At 40.5% G+C, this 21,782-nt stretch overlaps 1 protein-coding gene across 1 annotated transcript; it reads left to right on the top strand.

Annotated features, from left to right (window-relative positions):
• Positions 1–5,965: 5,965 nt before the first annotated feature.
• On the top strand, positions 5,966–17,952 carry LOC130294279 (phospholipase A2 inhibitor and Ly6/PLAUR domain-containing protein-like). The gene is made up of 5 exons (XM_056543892.1): positions 5,966–6,017; positions 8,388–8,504; positions 12,330–12,482; positions 16,607–16,747; positions 17,780–17,952. Exons 1-5 carry the CDS (start codon positions 5,966–5,968, stop codon positions 17,950–17,952), a joined length of 636 nt encoding a protein of 211 aa, XP_056399867.1.
• The last annotated feature ends 3,830 nt before the right edge of the window (positions 17,953–21,782 follow it).

Raw genomic sequence — 21,782 nt, 5'->3', positions numbered from 1 at the left:
ATTTATTCGCTGTGAATCGCTATCATTAATATCATTGATATTCTGGTCTACAGAGAGCCTCAATAGGGGTGTAGAACATTTTGCCTTGTCCTAATACGCATAGGGAGTTACTGAAATAATACTGTTATTCAGTAAAACATGCAGATTACAGGCATCGCTATTAGAATCACTGCTGCAGAGTGTCTGGATGTGGCAGCAGGGAGACCATATGACATAAAAATTGAAGAGAATAAAGAGATTTTTTTTTAAATTTTTGAGTACCCATTCTGGTGAGCATCGAGCTGGTGGTCCACTGGGAGGTGAGCTACCACCTGTTCCAGCCCCTGCCTCTCAGCACCCCCCCCCCCCCCCCATGTTTTACTCTTTTGTGGAACTGCAAATGTTTCATTTAATCAGTTATGGTTCATTGTTATCGCTCCAACATGTTTTATTGGATTCTTGTGGTAATTCCAGAGGTAATATATGAAGACAACTAGAGAGGATTGAATTTTTTATAATTTGATTAACCCGATTTGATTCGCTCATCTCTATTGAGGACCCATTGGAGGGCAAGTCTGGTGCCAGCAGCCGCAGTAATTTCAGCTCCAATAGTGTATAATTGCTGCAGTGTAAACTGTGGAAAAGCTCCTAGGTGTATCTTAAAATTGAGCTTGCGGTCCGCCATGAAGCCAGCAACTGCCTGTCCCAGCCCCTGCCTCTCAGCACACCCACATACTCTTAGTGTCCACTTGAAAAGGGAAGGACTGCAGTACCAGCAACTTGGACAGAAGCACATTAAGCTTCTGTGCCGTTGGATAAGTGGGCACATAAAGCTATAAGTGGCTGCAGTTACAAAGCTCGTACTTGTTCTTAAAATTGAGCTGGCAGTCCTCCCCCGAGCGAGATACCACCTGTTCCAGCCCCTGCCTCTCAGCGCCCCCCTGACTATGAAAGTGTGAATGTTTCATTTAATCAGTTAAGGTTCATTGTTATCGCTCCAAGCTGTTTCATTGGATTGTTGTGATAATTCCACAGGTAATATGACGTCGACGACCATAGGGCCTCAGTCTTGAAAAGATTACATCGATTTTTTTTAATTTATATTAGATTCCCAAGTTTAATGTCCCAGTGTTTACTTTGAAATAATACTGTATGACCACAAACCCAATCTAACAAAGAGTCACATGGCGGCACAATGACAGAGCCTAGAGATAGCAGTAGACTGATGAGAACATAGGGCCTCACAATAGAAAAAGATTAAAGCTATTTTGCAAAATTAAAATTGAACATTTTAGACACATGAAAATATAAAACGTTTAATCAAAGGTGCCAACAGCATAAGGAGACCATATGGTGGCACAATGACACTGCTAGGAGGTGGCAGCAGCATGAGGAGAACATAATCTGACAGAATGACACAGCCTGGAATTGGCAGCAGCAAGAGGACACCATATAGAGGTGGAGGTGGCAACAGCATGACAAGACCATAGGCCCACACAATTGAAAGGATTAAAGATATTTAGGAAAACTTTAGTTGAAGATTTAAAATAGATTATGATTAAGTTTCATTTAATGTGCCAGCAGCAAGAGGAGACCACATGGCACATGGTGTGTCTGGGTCCTCTGCCTCGTCTTCCTCATCACCCTGTAGCTTAGGAACTGTCCAGGGCAGCATATGTTTGCTATGGGAATTTTCTCCTGCTCTGGACAGTTCCTAAAATGGACAGAGATGTCAGCAGAGAGCACTGTGGTCACAACATCAGAGGAAATGCATATTTTTTTCTCTCTTTAGTATACAGCCCCTAAAAAGTACTGGAAGGATTAAGATTTTTTAATAGAAGTGATTTACAAATCTGTTTAACTTTCTGGCACCAGTTGATTTAAAAAAATACGTTTTCCACGGGAGTACCCCTTTAATGGAGAATCAAGTAAAAAGTCAAATACAAGTGAAAATCTCAAATCAAATATATAAATAAGCAGAGACACACTAGACAAGACGCGTTTCGAGTCACATGACTCTTCATCAGAATTTACATTCCAGGGAAAAGAGTTTCACCCCTCCCCCAAGTGAAAAAAAATAAATAAAAAATGTAAATATAACTATGCATTACAAATGCATAGAAAAAAAACAATGCAAAGTAAAATAGAAGGCCTAAAGAAATAAATTGTGGTATACGTAATACCATACAATAGTCTGAAACGGCAGGCTAAACAATGAGTGACTAGTAATGTAGGAGGAGAACTGACTTGTGGGTTAACCCTTTCGGCTATGAGCACTGCAATAGGTGTATCCAATATACCTCTCTGTTGCGCAACGCTCTAAGCCAATCGTCACCCCTTTCTGAAATAATCACAATACAATAAACACTGGTCATCGATGTAGTGCTCGAATCCAACATAGTCGTCTTCATACACGTATCTGAAATTAGGAAAAAAGAAAATCATCTAAGACTGTCTCCCAGGGAGTAGTATGTTCCCAAACATGGAGCCTTCAGGTGTTGCTAAACTACAACCCCCATCATTCCCAGACAGCCTTCGGCTGTCTGGGAATGATGGGTGTTGTAGTTAAGCAACAGCGAGCCTCCCATACTTTATTAACCAATTCAACTCCATGAAGCAATTATTATTTTTGTTAGGACAGTTCAAAAGACAATAAGCAGATCATCCCCTTCAGCTGCTAGCGTGCTTTGTTGTCTCCTTAGCCGCCGTCACGTGACCTCCTGGTTCCTGTGCCGGCTCCCGTCATATTTCACCATACAGGCTGCTCTCCTCTCTACTACAGCAGCAATGGCACAGTTCTCCCAGCTCCTTTCTCCGAGCATCAGGCCCACCTCACCTCCAGCACCTTCATATGGACCCAGCAGTGCTTACAAATGGACCAAGTAATGTCCACCACCTCAGCTCTCCACTTGTCTCCCCAGCCTCTGCCTACACAGACCTGGCGTAGAGCATGGGGGCTACCTGTAAGCGTCCCTCTCTCGGGGGCTCTCTTCAAAGGGTCCACACCTAAAGTTGGACAGGGAGGGGGTATTTCCCTCTCGGCGCTCGGCTCTCACCGGGTCCCGCAATAGAGCAGCATGGCGTGGTACACGAGGGGGTAGAGCTCAGCTTAGTTTCCTGCCACCATGTTTCTCCTCATAGTAAATACGGTCAGAAAATACAGGCAACTGATCCTTAGATGGCTATGCCGCTTTAAAACGTAATGCTTTTAACTGCGTACTTATGTTAAACCCAGGTAGAAATACTATGTTTGAATGCACACATAAAATACGCATAACTGAACCTTAGATTATTATGCCACGTTTACAATTTTTTTTATATGTAATTATGCTAAATTACTGCTCAGCCAACTGCTTGGCTCAGTTTGCTAGGTATTTGTTATGTGATAGCTTTTATAGGCTCGTTCACTGCTGACTGGGATTTGTAGTGCACCAACTGTCCACAGTAGTGCAGGTAACAGCAGGTCTGACGTCAGTGAACAATACAAGAAGTCTGGCACTGCGTGATAAGTGCTAGTTCACACTGAGTTCGGCACCAGAATCCGCACTTGACCCGTACCGATAAGCCAACTGGTGGTGCCCAACTGATGCTGACAGTGGCGCAAATAAGTATAAGTAAAATGAAAGTGGCACTTACCCAGACAAGGCAATATTCATCTTTCTTTATTCACAATCGGTGCATGACGACAAGACAGAGTAGTGGATGGTACGGTAGGAAGGGGCATTCGGGATAGTGTTGCTCACGAATATTCGCAGTGTGAATTTTATTCGCGAATATCGCATATTTGCGAATTCGTGAATATTCGCGAATATAGCACTATATATTCGTAATTACGAATATTTGTTTTTTCTTTGGTTTTTTTTCTGCATATGCGAAAGTAAAACGCGAATATTACGAATATGCAAATTTAGCGAATATATGACGAATATTCGTCCATATATTCGCAAAATATCGCAAATTCGAATATGGCCTATGCTGCTCAACACTAATTCCGGACAGCTATTTCGTGAGTGATGACGCACTTCCTTTTGCCAATATGCCTTTTAATAAAAAATAAAAAAAACACTGTTAAAAAAAAAAAAAAAAACATATTTGGTATCACCACATGGGTAATTATCGGATTTATAAAAATTTTTTATTCCTAATCCGGCACGATCAATGCCGTAAACACAAATTCCAAACGCCCAAATTGCTAATTTTGGTAACATCACATCCCAGACAAAAAATGTAATAAAAAGTGATCAAAAAGCCAGAACTACACAAATGTGGTACCATTAAAAATGATAGTTCATGGTGCAAAAATGAAACCCTAACGCAGCTCCCTAGGTGGAAAAACAACAAAGTTATAGGGGGTCAGAACATGACAATAAAAGTTTTTTTATTTTTTTTTTTACATATTTTCTATTATTTTTAACCTTAAAGCGAAACATAAATTATAAATTATATGTGGATGTACTCAATCTATGTGGAGGTCCGAGAACTTTCACCTGGTGGTATCCTCAACCCACCTTAAATATTTAGAAAAATAGAAAGTAGAGAAATGGTGAGGTTCTCAAGGACTGTGGGTTGGTTTATGTAGGTGAAATTAATCTATGTATAGTGTGTGAAACATAAATGATCCAAGTTTGATATCACTGGAATCGTACTGACACATAGAATTAAAATAGCATGTCAGTTCTCCTGTATTGTGAATTTCTATAAAAATAAATGCCCCACAAAATTGTGCAAATTGCATTTTTTTTTTCCCTACATGAATGTTTTTTTCTGGCTTTGTAATATATTATATAATCAAATAATGTATGCCAATGAAAAGTACAACTTATCCCACCCAAAAAAAAAAAAAAATACTAATACAACTTTGTCAGTAATAAAATAAAAAACATGTATGGGTCTTAGATGATGAGGAAGAAAACTTAAGCCAGAAATCAAGGGGTCATGAAGGGGTTAAAGGGGTACTCCGCCCCTTAACATCTTATCCCCTATCCAACGGCCGGACCCCTTGCGGAAGAGGGCGGAACTCCGACATTCTGAACATTTTTATACAGAATGCTGGGTTCAGGTAGCCGTGGTCATGGTATTACGCCACGCCCTCTTCATTCCTGTCTATGGGAGGGGGTGCGACGAGTGACCACAGCTGTAACGCCCCCTTCCATAGACATGAATGGGGGAGGGGCATAGAGTGATGTCATGACCACGGATGCCCAAATCCAGCGTTCTGAACAGAAATGTTCAGAACGCTGGGGTGCCCCCTGGAGATTGTGGGGGGTCCTAGCGGCCGGACCCCTCGCGATCAGACATCTTATACCCTACCCTTTGGATTAGGGATAGGATGTCCAGGGGCAAAGTACCCCTTTAATAACAACTTACACCTGTCACCTTTATTGACCTGAAAGCAAGAGGTAAAAGGGATACTCCGGCAAAAGACATCCCATCCCCTATCCAAAGGATAGGGGATAAGATATATGATCACGGGGGGCCTGCTGGTGGGACCCCCCACTATCTCTGTGCAGCACCCGCATTCTATGTGGGGCTGCTGCTCCAGTCTCGAAAACCTCTGGGACTGGGGACGTGATGTCACGCCACACCCCCTTATTTCATGTCTATGGAAAGTGGTGTGACGGCCACCACGCCCCCTCCCATAGACATGAATGGAATGGGCGTGACAGGACATCACTAGGGGTGGGGTGTGAAGTTACTGCCTTACAAAGAAAGGACAAAAGGGTTAACTTCAGCTTATTTTTTTTCCCTTTAACATGCTAGACAAAAAAGGAATATGAAAAAAAAATATATATATATATACTTATTTACTGTACATTCCCTCAATAATTCATCCCTGATGATACTAGTAAATCCCTTTCGTTTCTGGTCTTTATTTCCGAGGTAATTCTGTAGACCTTCTCATGTCCCGCCCAATAAAATCTAATAAATTACGAATCTCAGCCAAGGTCTCAATCTGACAGTAGGACGTGTCTAGAAGAGAAGAACAATGATCTCCCTGACCGGGATTCTGAGTCTCCTCTCAGCTCTTGCAGCTACAAGTAAGTCAATATTTGCCAAGTATTTGGGGAAATTAATGGAAACCCTACTAAAGGATGGGATCGTGGAACATCTAAAATCCCATGGACTGCAAGACGAGAAACAACATGGATTTACTTCAGGGAGATCATGTCACTAACATTATTGATTTTTATTTTTTTGACTGGGTGACTAAAATAATAGATGGCGGCAGTATAGTAATATAAATAATAATAGATGGCGGAGGGGCAGTATAGTAATATAAATAATAATAGATGGCGGAGGGGCAGTATAGTAATATAAATAATAATAGAGGGCAGAGGGGCAGTATAGTAATATAAATAATAATAGAGGGCAGAGGGGCAGTATAGTAATATAAATAATAATAGATGGCGGAGGGGCAGTATAGTAATATAAATAATAATAGATGGCGGAGGGGCAGTATAGTAATATAAATAATAATAGATGGCGGAGGGGCAGTATAGTAATATAAATAATAATAGAGGGCAGAGGGGCAGTATAGTAATATAAATAATAATAGAGGGCAGAGGGGCAGTATAGTAATATAAATAATAATAGATGGCGGAGGGGCAGTATAGTAATATAAATAATAATAGATGGCGGAGGGGCAGTATAGTAATATGAATAATAATAGAGGGCAGAGGGGCAGTATAGTAATATAAATAATAATAGATGGCGGAGGGGCAGTATAGTAATATAAATAATAATAGAGGGCGGAGGGGCAGTATAGTAATATGAATAATAATAGAGGGCAGAGGGGCAGTATAGTAATATAAATAATAATAGATGGCGGAGGGGCAGTATAGTAATATAAATAATAATAGATGGCGGAGGGGCAGTATAGTAATATAAATAATAATAGAGGGCGGAGGGGCAGTATAGTAATATAAATAATAATAGATGGTGGAGGGGCAGTATAGTAATATAAATAATAATAGATGGCAGAGGGGCAGTATAGTAATATAAATAATAATAGATGGCGGCAGTATAGTAATATAAATAATAATAGATGGCGGAGGGGCAGTATAGTAATATAAATAATAATAGAGGGCGGAGGGGCAGTATAGTAATATAAATCATAAGAGATGGCAGAGGGGCAGTATAGTAATATAAATAATAATAGATGGCAGAGGGGCAGTATAGTAATATAAATAATAATAGATGGCAGAGGGGCAGTATAGTAATATAAATAATAATAGATGGCAGAGGGGCAGTAGGCATTGCATATATAGATTTTAGTAAGGCTTTTGACACTGTCCCACATAGAAGACTTATCAATAAACTACAGTCATTGAGCTTGGACTCCCATATTGTTGAGTGGATTAGGCAGTGGCTGAGTGACAGACAACAGAGGATTGTAGTAAATGGAGAATATTCAGAGCAAGGTCTTGTTACCAGTGGGGACCCCAGGGATCTCTACATGGACCAATTTTGATTAATATCTTTATCAGTGATATTGTAGACGGTCTCCATGGTAAGGTGTTGGTCATTTTGCATATTAAACAAAAATTTGTAAGAAAGGGATAGACATAGGGCTATCCTTGATATAAGATAGGGATAGACATAAGGCTCTCCTTCATATAAGGTAGGGATAGGCATAAGGTTATCCTTGATATAAGATAGGGATAGACATAAGGCTCTCCTTTATATAAGACAGGGCTAGGCATAAGATAGGGATAGGCATAAGGCTATCCTTCATATAAGATAGGGATAGACATAAGGCTATCCTTCATATAAAATAGGGATAGGCATAAGGCTATCCTTCATATAAGATAGGAATAGACATAAGGCTATCCTTCATATAAGATAGGAATAGACATAAGGCTATCCTTTATATAAGACAGGGCTAGGCATAAGATAGGGATAGGCATAAGGCTATCCTTCATTTAAGGTAGGGATAGGCATAAGGTTATAATTCATATAAGATAGGGATAGACATAAGGCTATCCTTTATATAAGACAGGGCTAGGCATAAGATAGGGTTAGGCATAAGGCTATCCTTCATTTAAGGTAGGGATAGACATAAGGCTATCCTTCATATAAGATAGGGATAGTATTAAAAAGTATTCAGAAAATTGTCCAATTTAGATGGGCCAAATGGTTCTTATCTGCCGACACATTTTCTGTTTCTGTTTCTGGGTTTATTCAAAATAATATTAATAATAATAATAATAATAATAATAATATTTATTATTATTATAATTATTAGTATCTAATATCTCTACTACACCTGGTGGAAGAACATTTCTCTGTAGATCAGGTCTCCCCTCCTGATGGGGGATGAGGATTTATACTTCTGTCTCAGATTCCGCTGATCTCGGTGACATTACGGTAGAGACAACTGATCCCTGTGCTGTGTGATGTCTCTCTAGGTTACGCTCTCTCGTGTACGCAGTGCGCGTCTCAATCCAAGACTTGTTCGGACGGTATCATCGTGACTTGTCAATCAGGATATAAGTGCGGATCCATATACTCAGAGACCACGGCTGGTGAGTGAAGTGCAAGTCTTTTGTAATATTTTTGCATTGTGTCCAGTGTATATATATATATATATATATATATATATATATATATATAAAAAGCTTCATCATTGCAGAACGTTTGTTGTTTGCTGTCAGTAAAGCACAATCCGCTTTTGCACCAAAGGACTGAAAAGCAATAAAGATCTTATAAGGTTTATAGTTGTATTTGTTCTACATAATAAGAGTGAACAGTCCGGAGTCCAAGCAAATACATTGTACCTGTCCGTACATGGGAAGGATTTGTGCTGCTCCCAATTATTTACACTGATACAATGTAACAATTCCAGCACCTTTGTATTCATCAGTATTTTGTATATTTATATTTGTCTACAATAAATTTAATGGGAAAAAAATTAATAAGTAAATAAATAAAAACAAATACAAGCTTACCGAGAAAAATCTATGTTAAGGCGATAATCTGCTGCTAGACATCTTATCCCCTATCCAAGGGATCACTGTCTGATCACGGGGGTCCCGCCACTGGGTCAGACAGAAAAAAAATTCAAAAAGAAAAGATCTTCCTGTTGAGCATATGGCAGCTACGTAGTGTAAGGATTAAGATTCTTAAATAGAAGTAATTTACAAATCTGTTTAACTTTCTGGCAACAGCTAATTAAAAAAAAAAATAGTTTTCCACCGGAGTACCCCTTTAATGGATTTGTGTTAGATATTTTATGGGGACCCAACATTCAACACTGTTTATACAGGCTGTGCACTCCCTACATTACATTGTAGCAACGGGTAATTTCTACAGTGTTGTTCTATGAAAAGAAGGAATAAAATATTTTCAAAAATGTGAGGGGTGGAGTCACTTATGGGATATACTGTATATAATGTGAGGGGTGGACTCACTTATGGGAGATACTGTATATAATGTGAGGGGTGGAGTCACTTATGGGATATACTGTATATATAATGTGAGGGGTGGAGTCACTTATGGGATATACTGTATATATAATGTGAGGGGTGGAGTCACTTATGGGATATACTGTATATATAATGTGAGGGGTGGAGTCACTTATGGGATATACTATATATAATGTGAGGGGTGGACTCACTTATGGGATATACTGTATATAATGTGAGGGGTGGACTCACTTATGGGAGATACTGTATATATAATGTGAGGGGTGGACTCACTTATGGGATATACTGTATATATAATGTGAGGGGTGGAGTCACTTATGGGATATACTGTATATATAATGTGAGGGGTGGACTCACTTATGGGAGATACTGTATATATAATGTGAGGGGTGGAGTCACTTCTGGGATATACTGTATATATAATGTGAGGGGTGGAGTCACTTATGGGATATACTGTATATAATGTGAGGGGTGGAGTCACTTATGGGATATACTGTATATATATAATGTGAGGGGTGGAGTAACTTATGGGAGATACTGTATATATAATGTGAGGGGTGGAGTCACTTATGGGATATACTGTATATAATGTGAGGGGTGGACTCACTTATGGGATATACTGTATATAATGTGAGGGGTGGAGTCACTTATGGGATATACTGTATATATAAAGTGAGGGGTGGAGTCACTTATGGGATATACTGTATATATAATGTGAGGGGTGGAGTCACTTATGGGATATACTGTATATATAATGTGAGGGATGGACTCACTTATGGGATATACTGTATATATAATGTGAGGGGTGGAGTCACTTATGGGAGATACTGTATATATAATGTGAGGAGTGGACTCATTTATGGGATATACTGTATATATAATGTGTGGGGTGGACTCACTTATGGGATATACTGTATATATAATGTGAGGGGTGGAGTCACTTATGGGATATACTGCATATAATGTGAGGGGTGGAGTCACTTATGGGATATACTGTATATAATGGCAGGGGTGGAGTCACTTATGGGATATACTGTATATAATGTGAGGGGTGGAGTCACTTATGGGATATACTGTATATAATGTGAGGGGTGGAGTCACTTATGGGATATACTGTATATATAATGTGAGGGGTGGAGTCACTTATGGGATATACTGTATATAATGTGAGGGGTGGACTCACTTATGGGATATACTGTATATAATGTGAGGGGTGGAGTCACTTATGGTATATAATGTATATATAATGTGAGGGGTGGACTCACTTATGGGATATACTGTATATATAATGTGAGGGGTGGAGTCACTTATGGGATATAATGTATATATAATGTGAGGGGTGGACTCACTTATAGGATATACTGTATATATAATGTGAGGGGTGGAGTCACTTATGGGATATACTGTATATATAATGTGAGGGGTGGAATCACTTATGGGATATACTGAATATATAATATGAGGGGTGGACTCACTTATGGTATATACTGTATATATAATGTGAGGGGTGGAGTCACTTATGGGATATACTGTATATATAATGTGAGGGGTGGAGTCACTTATGGGATATACTGTATATATAATGTGAGGGGTGGACTCACTTATGGGATATACTGTATATATAATGTGAGGGGTGGAGTCACTTATGGGATATACTGTATATATAATGTGAGGGGTGGACTCACTTATGGGATATACTGTATATATAATGTGAGGGGTGGAGTCACTTATGGGATATACTGTATATAATGTGAGGGGTGGAGTCACTTATAGGATATACTGTATATATAATGTGAGGGGTGGAGTCACTTATGGGATATGCTGTATATATAATGTGAGGGGTGGAGTCACTTATGGGATATAATGTATATATAATGTGAGGGGTGGACTCACTTATAGGATATACTGTATATATAATGTGAGGGGTGGAGTCACTTATGGGATATACTGTATATATAATGTGAGGGGTGGAATCACTTATGGGATATACTGAATATATAATATGAGGGGTGGACTCACTTATGGTATATACTGTATATATAATGTGAGGGGTGGAGTCACTTATGGGATATACTGTATATATAATGTGAGGGGTGGAGTCACTTATGGGATATACTGTATATATAATGTGAGGGGTGGACTCACTTATGGGATATACTGTATATATAATGTGAGGGGTGGAGTCACTTATGGGATATACTGTATATATAATGTGAGGGGTGGACTCACTTATGGGATATACTGTATATATAATGTGAGGGGTGGAGTCACTTATGGGATATACTGTATATAATGTGAGGGGTGGAGTCACTTATAGGATATACTGTATATATAATGTGAGGGGTGGAGTCACTTATGGGATATGCTGTATATATAATGTGAGGGGTGGAGTCACTTATGGGATATACTGTATATAATGTGAGGGGTGGAGTCACTTATGGGATATGCTGTATATATAATGTGAGGGGTGGAGTCACTTATGGGAGATACTGTATATATAATGTGAGGGGTGGAGTCACTTATGGGATATACTGTATATAATGTGAGGGGTGGACTCACTTATGGGATATACTGTATATATAATGTGAGGGGTGGAGTCACTTATGGGAGATACTGTATATATAATGTGAGGGGTGGAGTCACTTATGGGATATACTGTATATATAATGTGAGGGGTGGAGTCACTTATGGGATATACTGTATATAATGTGAGGGGTGGACTCACTTATGGGATATACTGTATATATAATGTGAGGGGTGGACTCACTTATGGGATATACTGTATATAATGTGAGGGGTGGAGTCACTTATGGGAGATACTGTATATATAATGTGAGGGGAGGGGGGGGCTCAGCCTGTCATAGATCTCAAACTGAGTACCTGTTTATTAATTTATTATTTTAATTTGAAAATGTTTTTGTTTAGGTCTATCTGGAGTAAATTTTGCATATCTGCTCAGATCGTGTTTACCTTCATCTGAATGTAATTTCAAAGGCAGCATAACCAATCTGCAACAAAAAACCAGGATGGTCACTTCATGTTGTGAAACTGACAACTGCATCCCTACTATTCCTGCACGTAAGTCCTCCATTTTTTTTTCCTACAATTTCATTTGGCAAAGAACATTGTTTTAGGGATGGCATTTTACCAACTTAGCACAATTTAATTTTCACATAATTGCTTTAGTATTAAAAGAGATTCAAATGGGTTTAAAGTTATTTAAGTTAGATCAATGGAAAATGAACCGGCAAAGAAAGAGTTAAGTTGTACTTCTTTGTCCCCATACAGTGACCTCTATAGATCGCTGGTTTACTGTATTTCCTTGCTGTGCTGAGCGCTAAGCGCAAGCCCAGCAAGGGAAGAGTTAACTAACGCTGCTGAGCATAGCTAGTTAACTCCTTAGAGGGTATACATTATACTGCCTTTATAGCTGCTGTAGACTGTATACAGTGAAGAGAAGATCACTTACCCTCCTGGCCCCTGCTGTGGCCTCTTCTTGTGTAGCTCTTCCTCTAGTGATAACTTTTAGTGAGACTGAAAATAGGGGGAATCCCACACTTTTTTTTTTTTTTTTATTATGTGGAAAAAAAAATTAAATAAAAAAACGAGTAAGGTTCCCCCTATTCTCATTCTTAGCCAAATAACAACCAAGCATCAAACAGCCTGATGTTACCTGGGTGGGCCAGGACCATTGTTACTGGCCCTCCCCAGTCTAAATATCCCCAGTCTGTTACCGCTTAGGCCCAAGAGCACCATTTTCCGGCCCTGTTGTTACCAGCTCTTCCCAGTTCCATTGTGACGGTGGGTACTGGGGTTATAATTAGGGGTTAGCGCTAACTTTTTTTGCAGCTCACGTTAGGTCCTGGCTTAGTAATGGATTCTGTATTTTTGACGGCTTTCACTCCTAAGCCTGTAAATTAAAGTTTAAAAAACACAACAAACATAAAAACAAAAATAAAAAAAGGCCTCTTTAAGTATTTTATGGAGAAAAAAAACGCTGGTCATCGATGTAGTCTTAGAATCCGAGAAGAAAAGAAAAACACAAAAAATGGCAGAGTGCCCATAAAGTGTAAAAAGCAGTGTGCTCCCAAATAGGGAGCCTACAGCTGTTACAAAAATACAACCTCAGCATTCCCAGACACCTTGTTTGGGAATGCTGAGGGTTATAGTTTCGCAATAGCTGTAGGCTCCCTGTTTGGGAACACTCTGCCTGTAAGGGTCTGTTCCCATTATACATTTTTTAATATGCCTTTTTTTAATCAAAAAGGCATGCTAAAAAGATATAATGTTAACAGACCCATACCAGCCTTGTTCCTGTCTTTGATATTCTGGAGTATCTCTGCCTTGATAGACACCATCACTAGAGGCAGGGCTACACAGAGGGAGGCCGCAGCAGGAACCAAAGGGGTAAATGATCTTCTCTTCACTGAATACAGTATGCATATAACAAAACCTACTTTGGGAATGATATCCTCTCAGGGATACCCCCCAATTGTAAGTTAAAATATAACCTTTATTGTATTACATTAAAAGATTGTTAATGAAATTGTGCTCTGATGCCACTAGATGGCAGTGGCGCTTTAAAACTGTCTCAATGCCTCGTGCCTTTGAAAAAGCCATTCAAAATGGTGAAACGTTAGGAGGAGAGGAGATCTATATGTTTTAGGACAACACTGTGCCATAGTTCCACCACTGATAGTCTACTGATGATACTAGTCTGCAGAACGGTATCAGAAGGCATACAGTATTCCATTCAATAATAGTCTGTGTAACAGACACCAGGAATCTTACTATAAGGAACTTATATGTGCACAGTGCTGACAGTTTTAAAGCGCCACTGCCATCTAGTGGCCACAGAGCACAATTTCATTAATAATCATTTAATGCAATACAATAAAGGTTATATTTTAACTTACAATTGTGGGTCTTTAGTCGGGGTTATCCCTGAGGGGATCTAATTCCCCAAGTAGGTTTTGTTATATACATACGTTGGCCCAAGGATCCCCAGGGGACCTTTTGTGATTTTTTTGAATGCAGTATGCAGACATCTTTATAGATGGCTGTATATGATCCCCCCCCCCTCCCAAAGGAGTCAACTAGCTCTGCTCAGCAGCGCTAGTTGACAAATTACTTTCTGGGTCGACACATAGCACTTAGCCCAGCAAGAGGTCTATACAGATCATTGCTTTACTGTATATGCTTCCTGGGCAGGAGATATTTATACCTCCTGCCAAGCATAAGCTGTACTCGTGGCTGTCTAACTGCGGGCACAGCTCAGCCCCGCCATTGCTTGGGCCAAACCTGGCAATGTTTGGAACTTTGACGAGCCACAGTTAGCCCAAAGTTTGGGTCGATACTGGGTTTGTGCTAAACGGCCCCCAAAATGGGTCAGAGCACAACTGACTTCACCAGCTCACCACCTGGTCCTGGCAGATCCCATTGACTTGAATGGGGTACATCTGGGGATCCGGTAGTTTACTCCACTACACGTTTTGATGGAATATAGCAGAGTCCGACACCAATGTGAAAGAGGACTAAAGAGTCATTCTTACAAGACAGATGAACTTTTAACCCCTTAATTAAAGCAAAAAGTCTACACTTCAGGCACATATTGTTGGCCTAGATACACATACCGTGATGGTGGATGGAGGCTAAATGGTGAAAATTGTGCCACTGTTTAAATAGATCTAGAGCCAACTTTGGGTCTTTTTTCTAACCTAGCTAGCTTGGTTACTTTGATGCTTAGTTTTAATCAATAAAACACCAGGATATCGGCCATCGTAACTTCGTTAAAAAAAAAAAAAAATGTGATCTGAAATGATTTGGGTTTACATTTTTTCCCCTTAAATAAAATAGGGAATGTATAGGTAATGCAGGTGTCCCCTAGTAAGCAGGGCCGGCTCTTCCTACAGGCCAAATAGGCACCCACCGAGAGCACCCTCTTGATGGGGGTGCCGCTCTGCCTCAGTGTGTCACCCCAGTAGTAAGGAGATTACATGAGGAGGAGGTTTGTTACAGTGTGTCACCCCAGTAGTAAGGAGATTACATGAGGAGGAGGTTTGTTACAGTGTGGCACCACAGTAGTAAGGAGATTACATGAGGAGGGGGTTTGTTACAGTGTGTCACCCCAGTAATAAGGAGATTACATGAGGAGGAGGTTTGTTACAGTGTGTCACCCCAGTAGTAAGGATATTACATGAGGAGGAGGTTTGTTACAGTGTGTTACCCCAATAGTAAGGAGATTACATGAGGAGGAGGTTTGATACAGTGTGTCACCCCAGTAGTAAGGTGATTACATGAGGAGGAGGTTTGTTACAGTGTGTCACCCCAGTAGTAAGGAGATTACATGAGGAGGAGGTTTGTTACAGTGTGTTACCCCAATAGTAAGGAGATTACATGAGGAGAAGGTTGGATACAGTGTGTCACCCCAGTAGTAAGGTGATTACATGAGGAGGAGGTTTGTTACAGTGTGTCACCCCAGTAGTAAGGTGATTACATGAGGAGGAGGTTTGTTACAGTGTGTCACCCCAGTAGTAAGGAGATTACATGAGGAGGAGGTTTGTTACAGTGTGTCACCCCAGTAGTAAGGAGATTACATGAGGAGGAGGCTTGTTACAGTGTGTCACCCCAGTAGTAAGGAGATTACATGAGGAGGGGGTTTGTTACAGTGTGTCACCCCAGTAGTAAGGAGATTACATAAGGAGGAGGTTTGTTACAGTGTGTCACCCCAGTAGTAAGGAGATTATATGAGGAGAAGGTTTGTTACAGTGTGTCACCCCAGTAGTAAGGAGATTACATGAGGAGGAGGTTTGTTACAGTGTGTCACCCCAGTAGTAAGGTGATTACATAAGGAGGAGGTGTTTTTTTACAGCGTGTCACCCCAGTTGTAAGGAGATACATAAGGAGGAGGTTTGTTACAGTGTGTCACCCCAGTGGTAAGGAGGGGGCAAAATTAGCTTTTGTCTATGGTGGCAAAAATCCTTGCACCAGCCCTGCTAGTAAGGCATCTAGAGCAGCGGTCCATTGCTATGAGTAGATCTCACTCAGGAGGACAACTTGTGTCTGTCTATTGCGTGAAAGCTCCTTGATTTCAACCAATGAGATGGCAACCACCGACCAAGTAGTTCCCTGGTTGTTCTTATACAACCGTTATAATATACATGTTATGAATATAATTCTCTCATTCTCCTATTCGTTTCTAGTCCCAACACAAAGCTCTGACCCCAATGGAGTGGTCTGCCGATCCTGCTTCTCTGGCGACTCTACCTGGTGTTACACTTCAGATACTATAAAATGCACAGGGGATGAGAATATGTGTCTCCTCCAGTCAACACAAACAACAGGTATGAAAAGTTATGTCTTTTAAAAGGAACCAGTAAAGGGGTCCTCCCGTGCCCCAGCATTCTAAACATTTTGTTCCGAACACTTGGAGCGGGTGACCATGATCGCGAGTCCACGGCCATGCCTCTCGTGATGTCAATCCACACTCCCTACATTCATGTCTATGGGAGGGAGCATCACGCCCCCTCTTCACAGTCACTACGCCCCCTCCCATAGACAGAAATGGAGGGGGTGTGGTGTAACGTCACGAGGGGCATGGCTGCAACGTCACAATTACTGCCAGCTGCTCCATCCTTACAGAACAAAATGTTCAGAATGCTGGGACACAGTAGTACCCTTTTAAAATAGCCTAAAAGGTTCTCCCTTTTGTGCTCATTAAATAGTTGTCTGATATACTCAGTATTTGTAAAGAAATGGCAATAACAAGCAGTGACATTTTAGACACGGTCATGCTACTTATTAGCATTGAGGGCTGACAGTAGTAGGGCCAAATCTAAATATATATATTTTTAAGGATTGATAATAAAAAAAAAAAAAAACACATATCAAATAACCCTGATTCATGATAACCGGCCAATGACATTGCACCTTTTTTTTCTAGGATATTTTATAAAATAAAAGGTACAATGTGGTTGCTGTGGTCAACAAGCGGAATGTTTATGTTAGATCATCTTCATTAGTGATGAGCGGCAGGGACCATATTCGAATTCGCAATATTCGCAATAGGCGAATTTTCGTCCTATGTTCACAAAATTGGCATATTCACTATGTTCGTTCTCTCCTTGTTCGACCCCCTCCGTAATCTCCTGAATGGCAGTCCCCAGGAACAGGGTGTGTCAACCCCCACACGAAGCAACGGCTGACATGCCCCCTCCATGTATCTCTATGGAAGAGACAGAGATACCTGAACACTGTGTCTCCGGCTCTCCCATAGAGGGGGCATGTTGGACGCCACGCGGTTGCACCCCCCCCCCCTGCAATCAGACACTTATCCCCTATCCTTTAACTAAAAGTTTTTATTTGTATGTTTGCAGGACTAACCACAGCTATACGGGGGTGCGCAACAAAATCATACTGTGAACTTGGCGTCCAGTCCCGAAGTTCTACAGGTGCTAAAGTCACCTGCACCAGCGGTGGAATAAGTGTCCGTACCGTCGTCTTGACTCCGGCCATTGCGTGTCTTCTGCTGCTGAAATCGTTCTTCTAACCATCAGTTGTTAGGATCTTTGGATAAATATTTTCAAAATAAAAGAGAAATGTTTGTGGTACAGTTTTTTTTTTTTAATTATTATTGTTTCTTTCCTTCTTTTCTTTTTCTTTCTATTTTTTTTCCCATCCATTGTTATTATTTTTTTTTGTTTTTTTTTTTTTTTTTCCTTTTAAATAAATCTAGGCAAGAAAATATTTGAGCACAAAAGTGATTTTTCAAGTGTTTCTGACATCTATTGCTCTTCATCCTTTCTCCCCCTTCTTTATATATTGCTTTCACTGATCATTTATTCGTCTGAACTGTGACCCCCCCCCCCCCCCAGTTCCTCCAACTTTAACAAAAAAAAACACAAAAAGCTGATTAAAAGCTCCTAAAGTTAATTGTTTACTTTTGCTTTCCGCCACTTTCCCATCTTGCATACGATCTTCTAGGAACCATAATGGGCGATGAAGAATCATCATTGCGGGACATCCATTGTATTCACCTTTCTTCACTCTGTGGCCAATTGTTTGGCACCAAAACCTGTAACCTTCCTTATGTATTGACTGTTATGCCTGTCCAGTGTCACTAGATGGCACCGTAACCATGAGGCTTTAAAGGGGTACTCCGCTGCTAGACATCTTATCCCCTATCGAGATGCCGCATCTGGTGTTCCTAAAAAATGCCGGGTTCCTGCCGCAGTGGTCGTGGCATCACGGCCACGCCACCTCATGGCGTCACGCCACACCCCCTCCATTGATGTGTATGGATTGTCAGGGCCTCGCCAGTCGTAACGTTACACATGCCCCCTCCCATAGGCATGAATGGAGGGGGCATGGTGTGACATCACGAGGGGGCGTGGCCTTGAAGTCACGATCACGGCCTCCATCTCTAAGCGTTCTGAACAAAATGTTCAGAATGCTGGAGCACTGAAGTACCCCTTTAAGAAAATAAGCATTGCCCATTATTTGTATCTTTGCTCTCATATTTCGGATGGCCATTAATAAATCTTATACAATTATTGTCAAATTGGTATCTTCACTTCGGATTAATTACTAAATATAACACTTCTCTTTCTGATTCAAGTGGCCAAAGAAATGCTTTATAGGTGTTTATCTTCAAAGAATATTGGGGGGTGGGGGGAGGGGATTTATTATTGTCTTTATTTTATTTTTAGTTTATTTTTTTGTTAATTTTTATTCATTCTGTACGTTTAGCATTTTACAAAAACTACAAGATTACATAATTCACAACTCTAACAATTACATACATGATCACTTCCCAGTCGGATCCCATACAGTGGTGCCTTCGTCTTCCTATATCTTTTTTTTTTTTTTTTTTTTTTATCAGTTTCTATCAGGTGAGTTTCTAGTTCTATTAATATTATAATAATAATATTAATAATAAAAATACTATTATTGTCTTTAGAGCTGTTTTTGTGAGTATATTAGTCTCACAGTTGGTGCTGCACAGCGTCCCAGGGTCTTTTTTGCGACTTTTTAGTTTACACTTTTTTTTTGTGTACACAGACCAGTGGTTGAGGTTAGTCTTAACCGGTAATTAATTTAGCGGTAATTAATTTATTAATTGAGACTTTAGAGAAAAGAAAGTCTCAAATTATTGCCTAAACACCATCCAAAAGGTCACAAAAATACACCAGCCCAGACTTAGCTTAGCTTTCTGGTGTATGTGTAGAAAAAAAAATTACGCCGCAGAGGAAAAAGTTGCACATTTTTGCGCAATGAATAAACCAGAAAAATTCCAGGAAATGTCTACCTGCACAAAATGTATCAAATGTTCTGCGGCCATTCAAAGGGGTACTCTGGTAAAAAAAAAAAAAAATTAATTAACTGGTGCCAAAAAGTTAAACAGATTTGTAAATTACTTCTATATAAAATCAGAATCCTTCCAGTACTTTTCAGCTGCTGTATACTACAGAGGAAGTTGTATAGTTCTTTCCAGTCTGACCACAGTGCTCTCTGCTGCCACCTTTGTCCATATCAGGAACTGTCCAGAGCAGGAGAGGTTTGCTATGGGGATTTGCTCCTGCTCTGGACAGTTCTTGACATGAACAGAGGTGTCAGCAGAGAGCACTGTGGTCAAACTGAAAAGAACTACTGTACACAACTACCCCTGTAGTATACAGCAGCTTATTAGTACTGGAAAGATTAAGATTTTTAAATAAAAGTAATTTACAAATCTGTACAACTTACTGGCACCAGTTTATTTAAAATAAAAGTTGTTTTCCACTGGAGTACCCCTTTAAAAGAAAGATGACTGATATAAAGGAACCAGAAGTCTTTATCCTACTAAAAAATACTTGCATATCATTTTGTTTTTGCGTTGTATTTCCGAGAAAACTAAAAGTTGACATTATTCATAAATACATTTTTATGTTTTATTTTTTAAACGTTGTAAATGTCATAAAATTTACAGTCAGTGCGGTTTAGTGTTTACATAGTCATTCCATTCTTGTTTCTCCAGCCTGACATTACTGTCTGATAGAAAACAGAAGGAGAGTTGCACAATATTCTTTTGCCTCAAAAACATAATTCTCCTTTTTAATAAATTTTTTTTTTTTACTTTATTCTTTTTTTTTTTGCAGGAACAAATGAACCATATAGAAAGGAAGAGTTTTTTTAATGAATGCTTTAAATTTTAAGAACAAAAATGTTTTGCTATTAGTGTAGATACTGAGGGAAATGAATGAAACTGTCTAAAACATAGACTTTGTCTTTGTAGCATCTGATCACTGTGCAGATTTCATTTTTGAAAGGAAAAAGAAGCTGAGCTCTAAATGGTTGATATGAGCAACAAAGACAGGTTTTCTTTTAGAGAGTTTCATAAATCTGACTCTATGGGTATGGTGGTGTTCATGTAAGGAAGAAGATTCTCTGATTTGATGAAACCATGATCGAACAGTTTGGCCTCAATTCTAAGTATCATGTCTGGAGGATACCAGGTACTGCCCATCACCTGCCCAATACCATCCCTACAGTGATCATGGTGGAGGGAGCATCATGTCTGGAGGAAACCAGGAACTGCCCATCACCTGCCCAATACCATCCCTACAGTGATCATGGTGGGAGCAGCATCATGTCTGGAGGAAACCAGGCACTGCCCATCACCTGCCCAATACCATCCCTACAGTGATCATGGTGGGGGCAGCATCATGTCTGGAGGATACCAGGTACTGCCCATCACCTGCCCAATACCATCCCTACAGTGATCATGGTGGGGGCAGCATCATGTCTGGAGGAAACCAGGCACTGCCCATCACCTGCCCAATACCATCCCTACAGTGATCATGGTGGGGGCAGCATCATGTCTGGAGGAAACCAGGTACTACCCATCATCTGCCCAATACCACCCCTACAGTGATCATGGTGGGGGCAGCATCATGTCTGGGGGAAACCAGGCACTGCCCATCACCTGCCCAATACCATCCCTACAGTGATCATGGTGGGGGCAGCATCTTGTCTGGGGGAAACCAGGCACTGCCCATCACCTGCCCAATACCATCCCTACAGTGATCATGGTGGGGGCAGCATCATGTCTGGGGGAAACCAGGCACTGCCCATCACCTGCCCAATACCATCCCTACAGTGATCATGGTGGGGGCAGCATCATGTCTGGAGGAAACCAGGTACTACCCATCATCTGCCCAATACCATCCCTACAGTGATCATGGTGGGGGCAGCATCATGTCTGGGGGAAACCAGGCACTGCCCATCACCTGCCCAATACCATCCCTACAGTGATCATGGTGGGGGCAGCATCATGTCTGGGGGAAACCAGGCACTGCCCATCACCTGCCCAATACCTACCATCCCTACAGTGATCATGGT

The sequence above is a fragment of the Hyla sarda genome, chromosome 10 (genome assembly GCF_029499605.1).
Source record: "Hyla sarda isolate aHylSar1 chromosome 10, aHylSar1.hap1, whole genome shotgun sequence".
Lineage (NCBI taxonomy): Eukaryota > Metazoa > Chordata > Amphibia > Anura > Hylidae > Hyla > Hyla sarda.
Note: the sequence above shows the minus strand (reverse complement) of the source record. Positions and strands in the feature narration are given on the sequence as shown.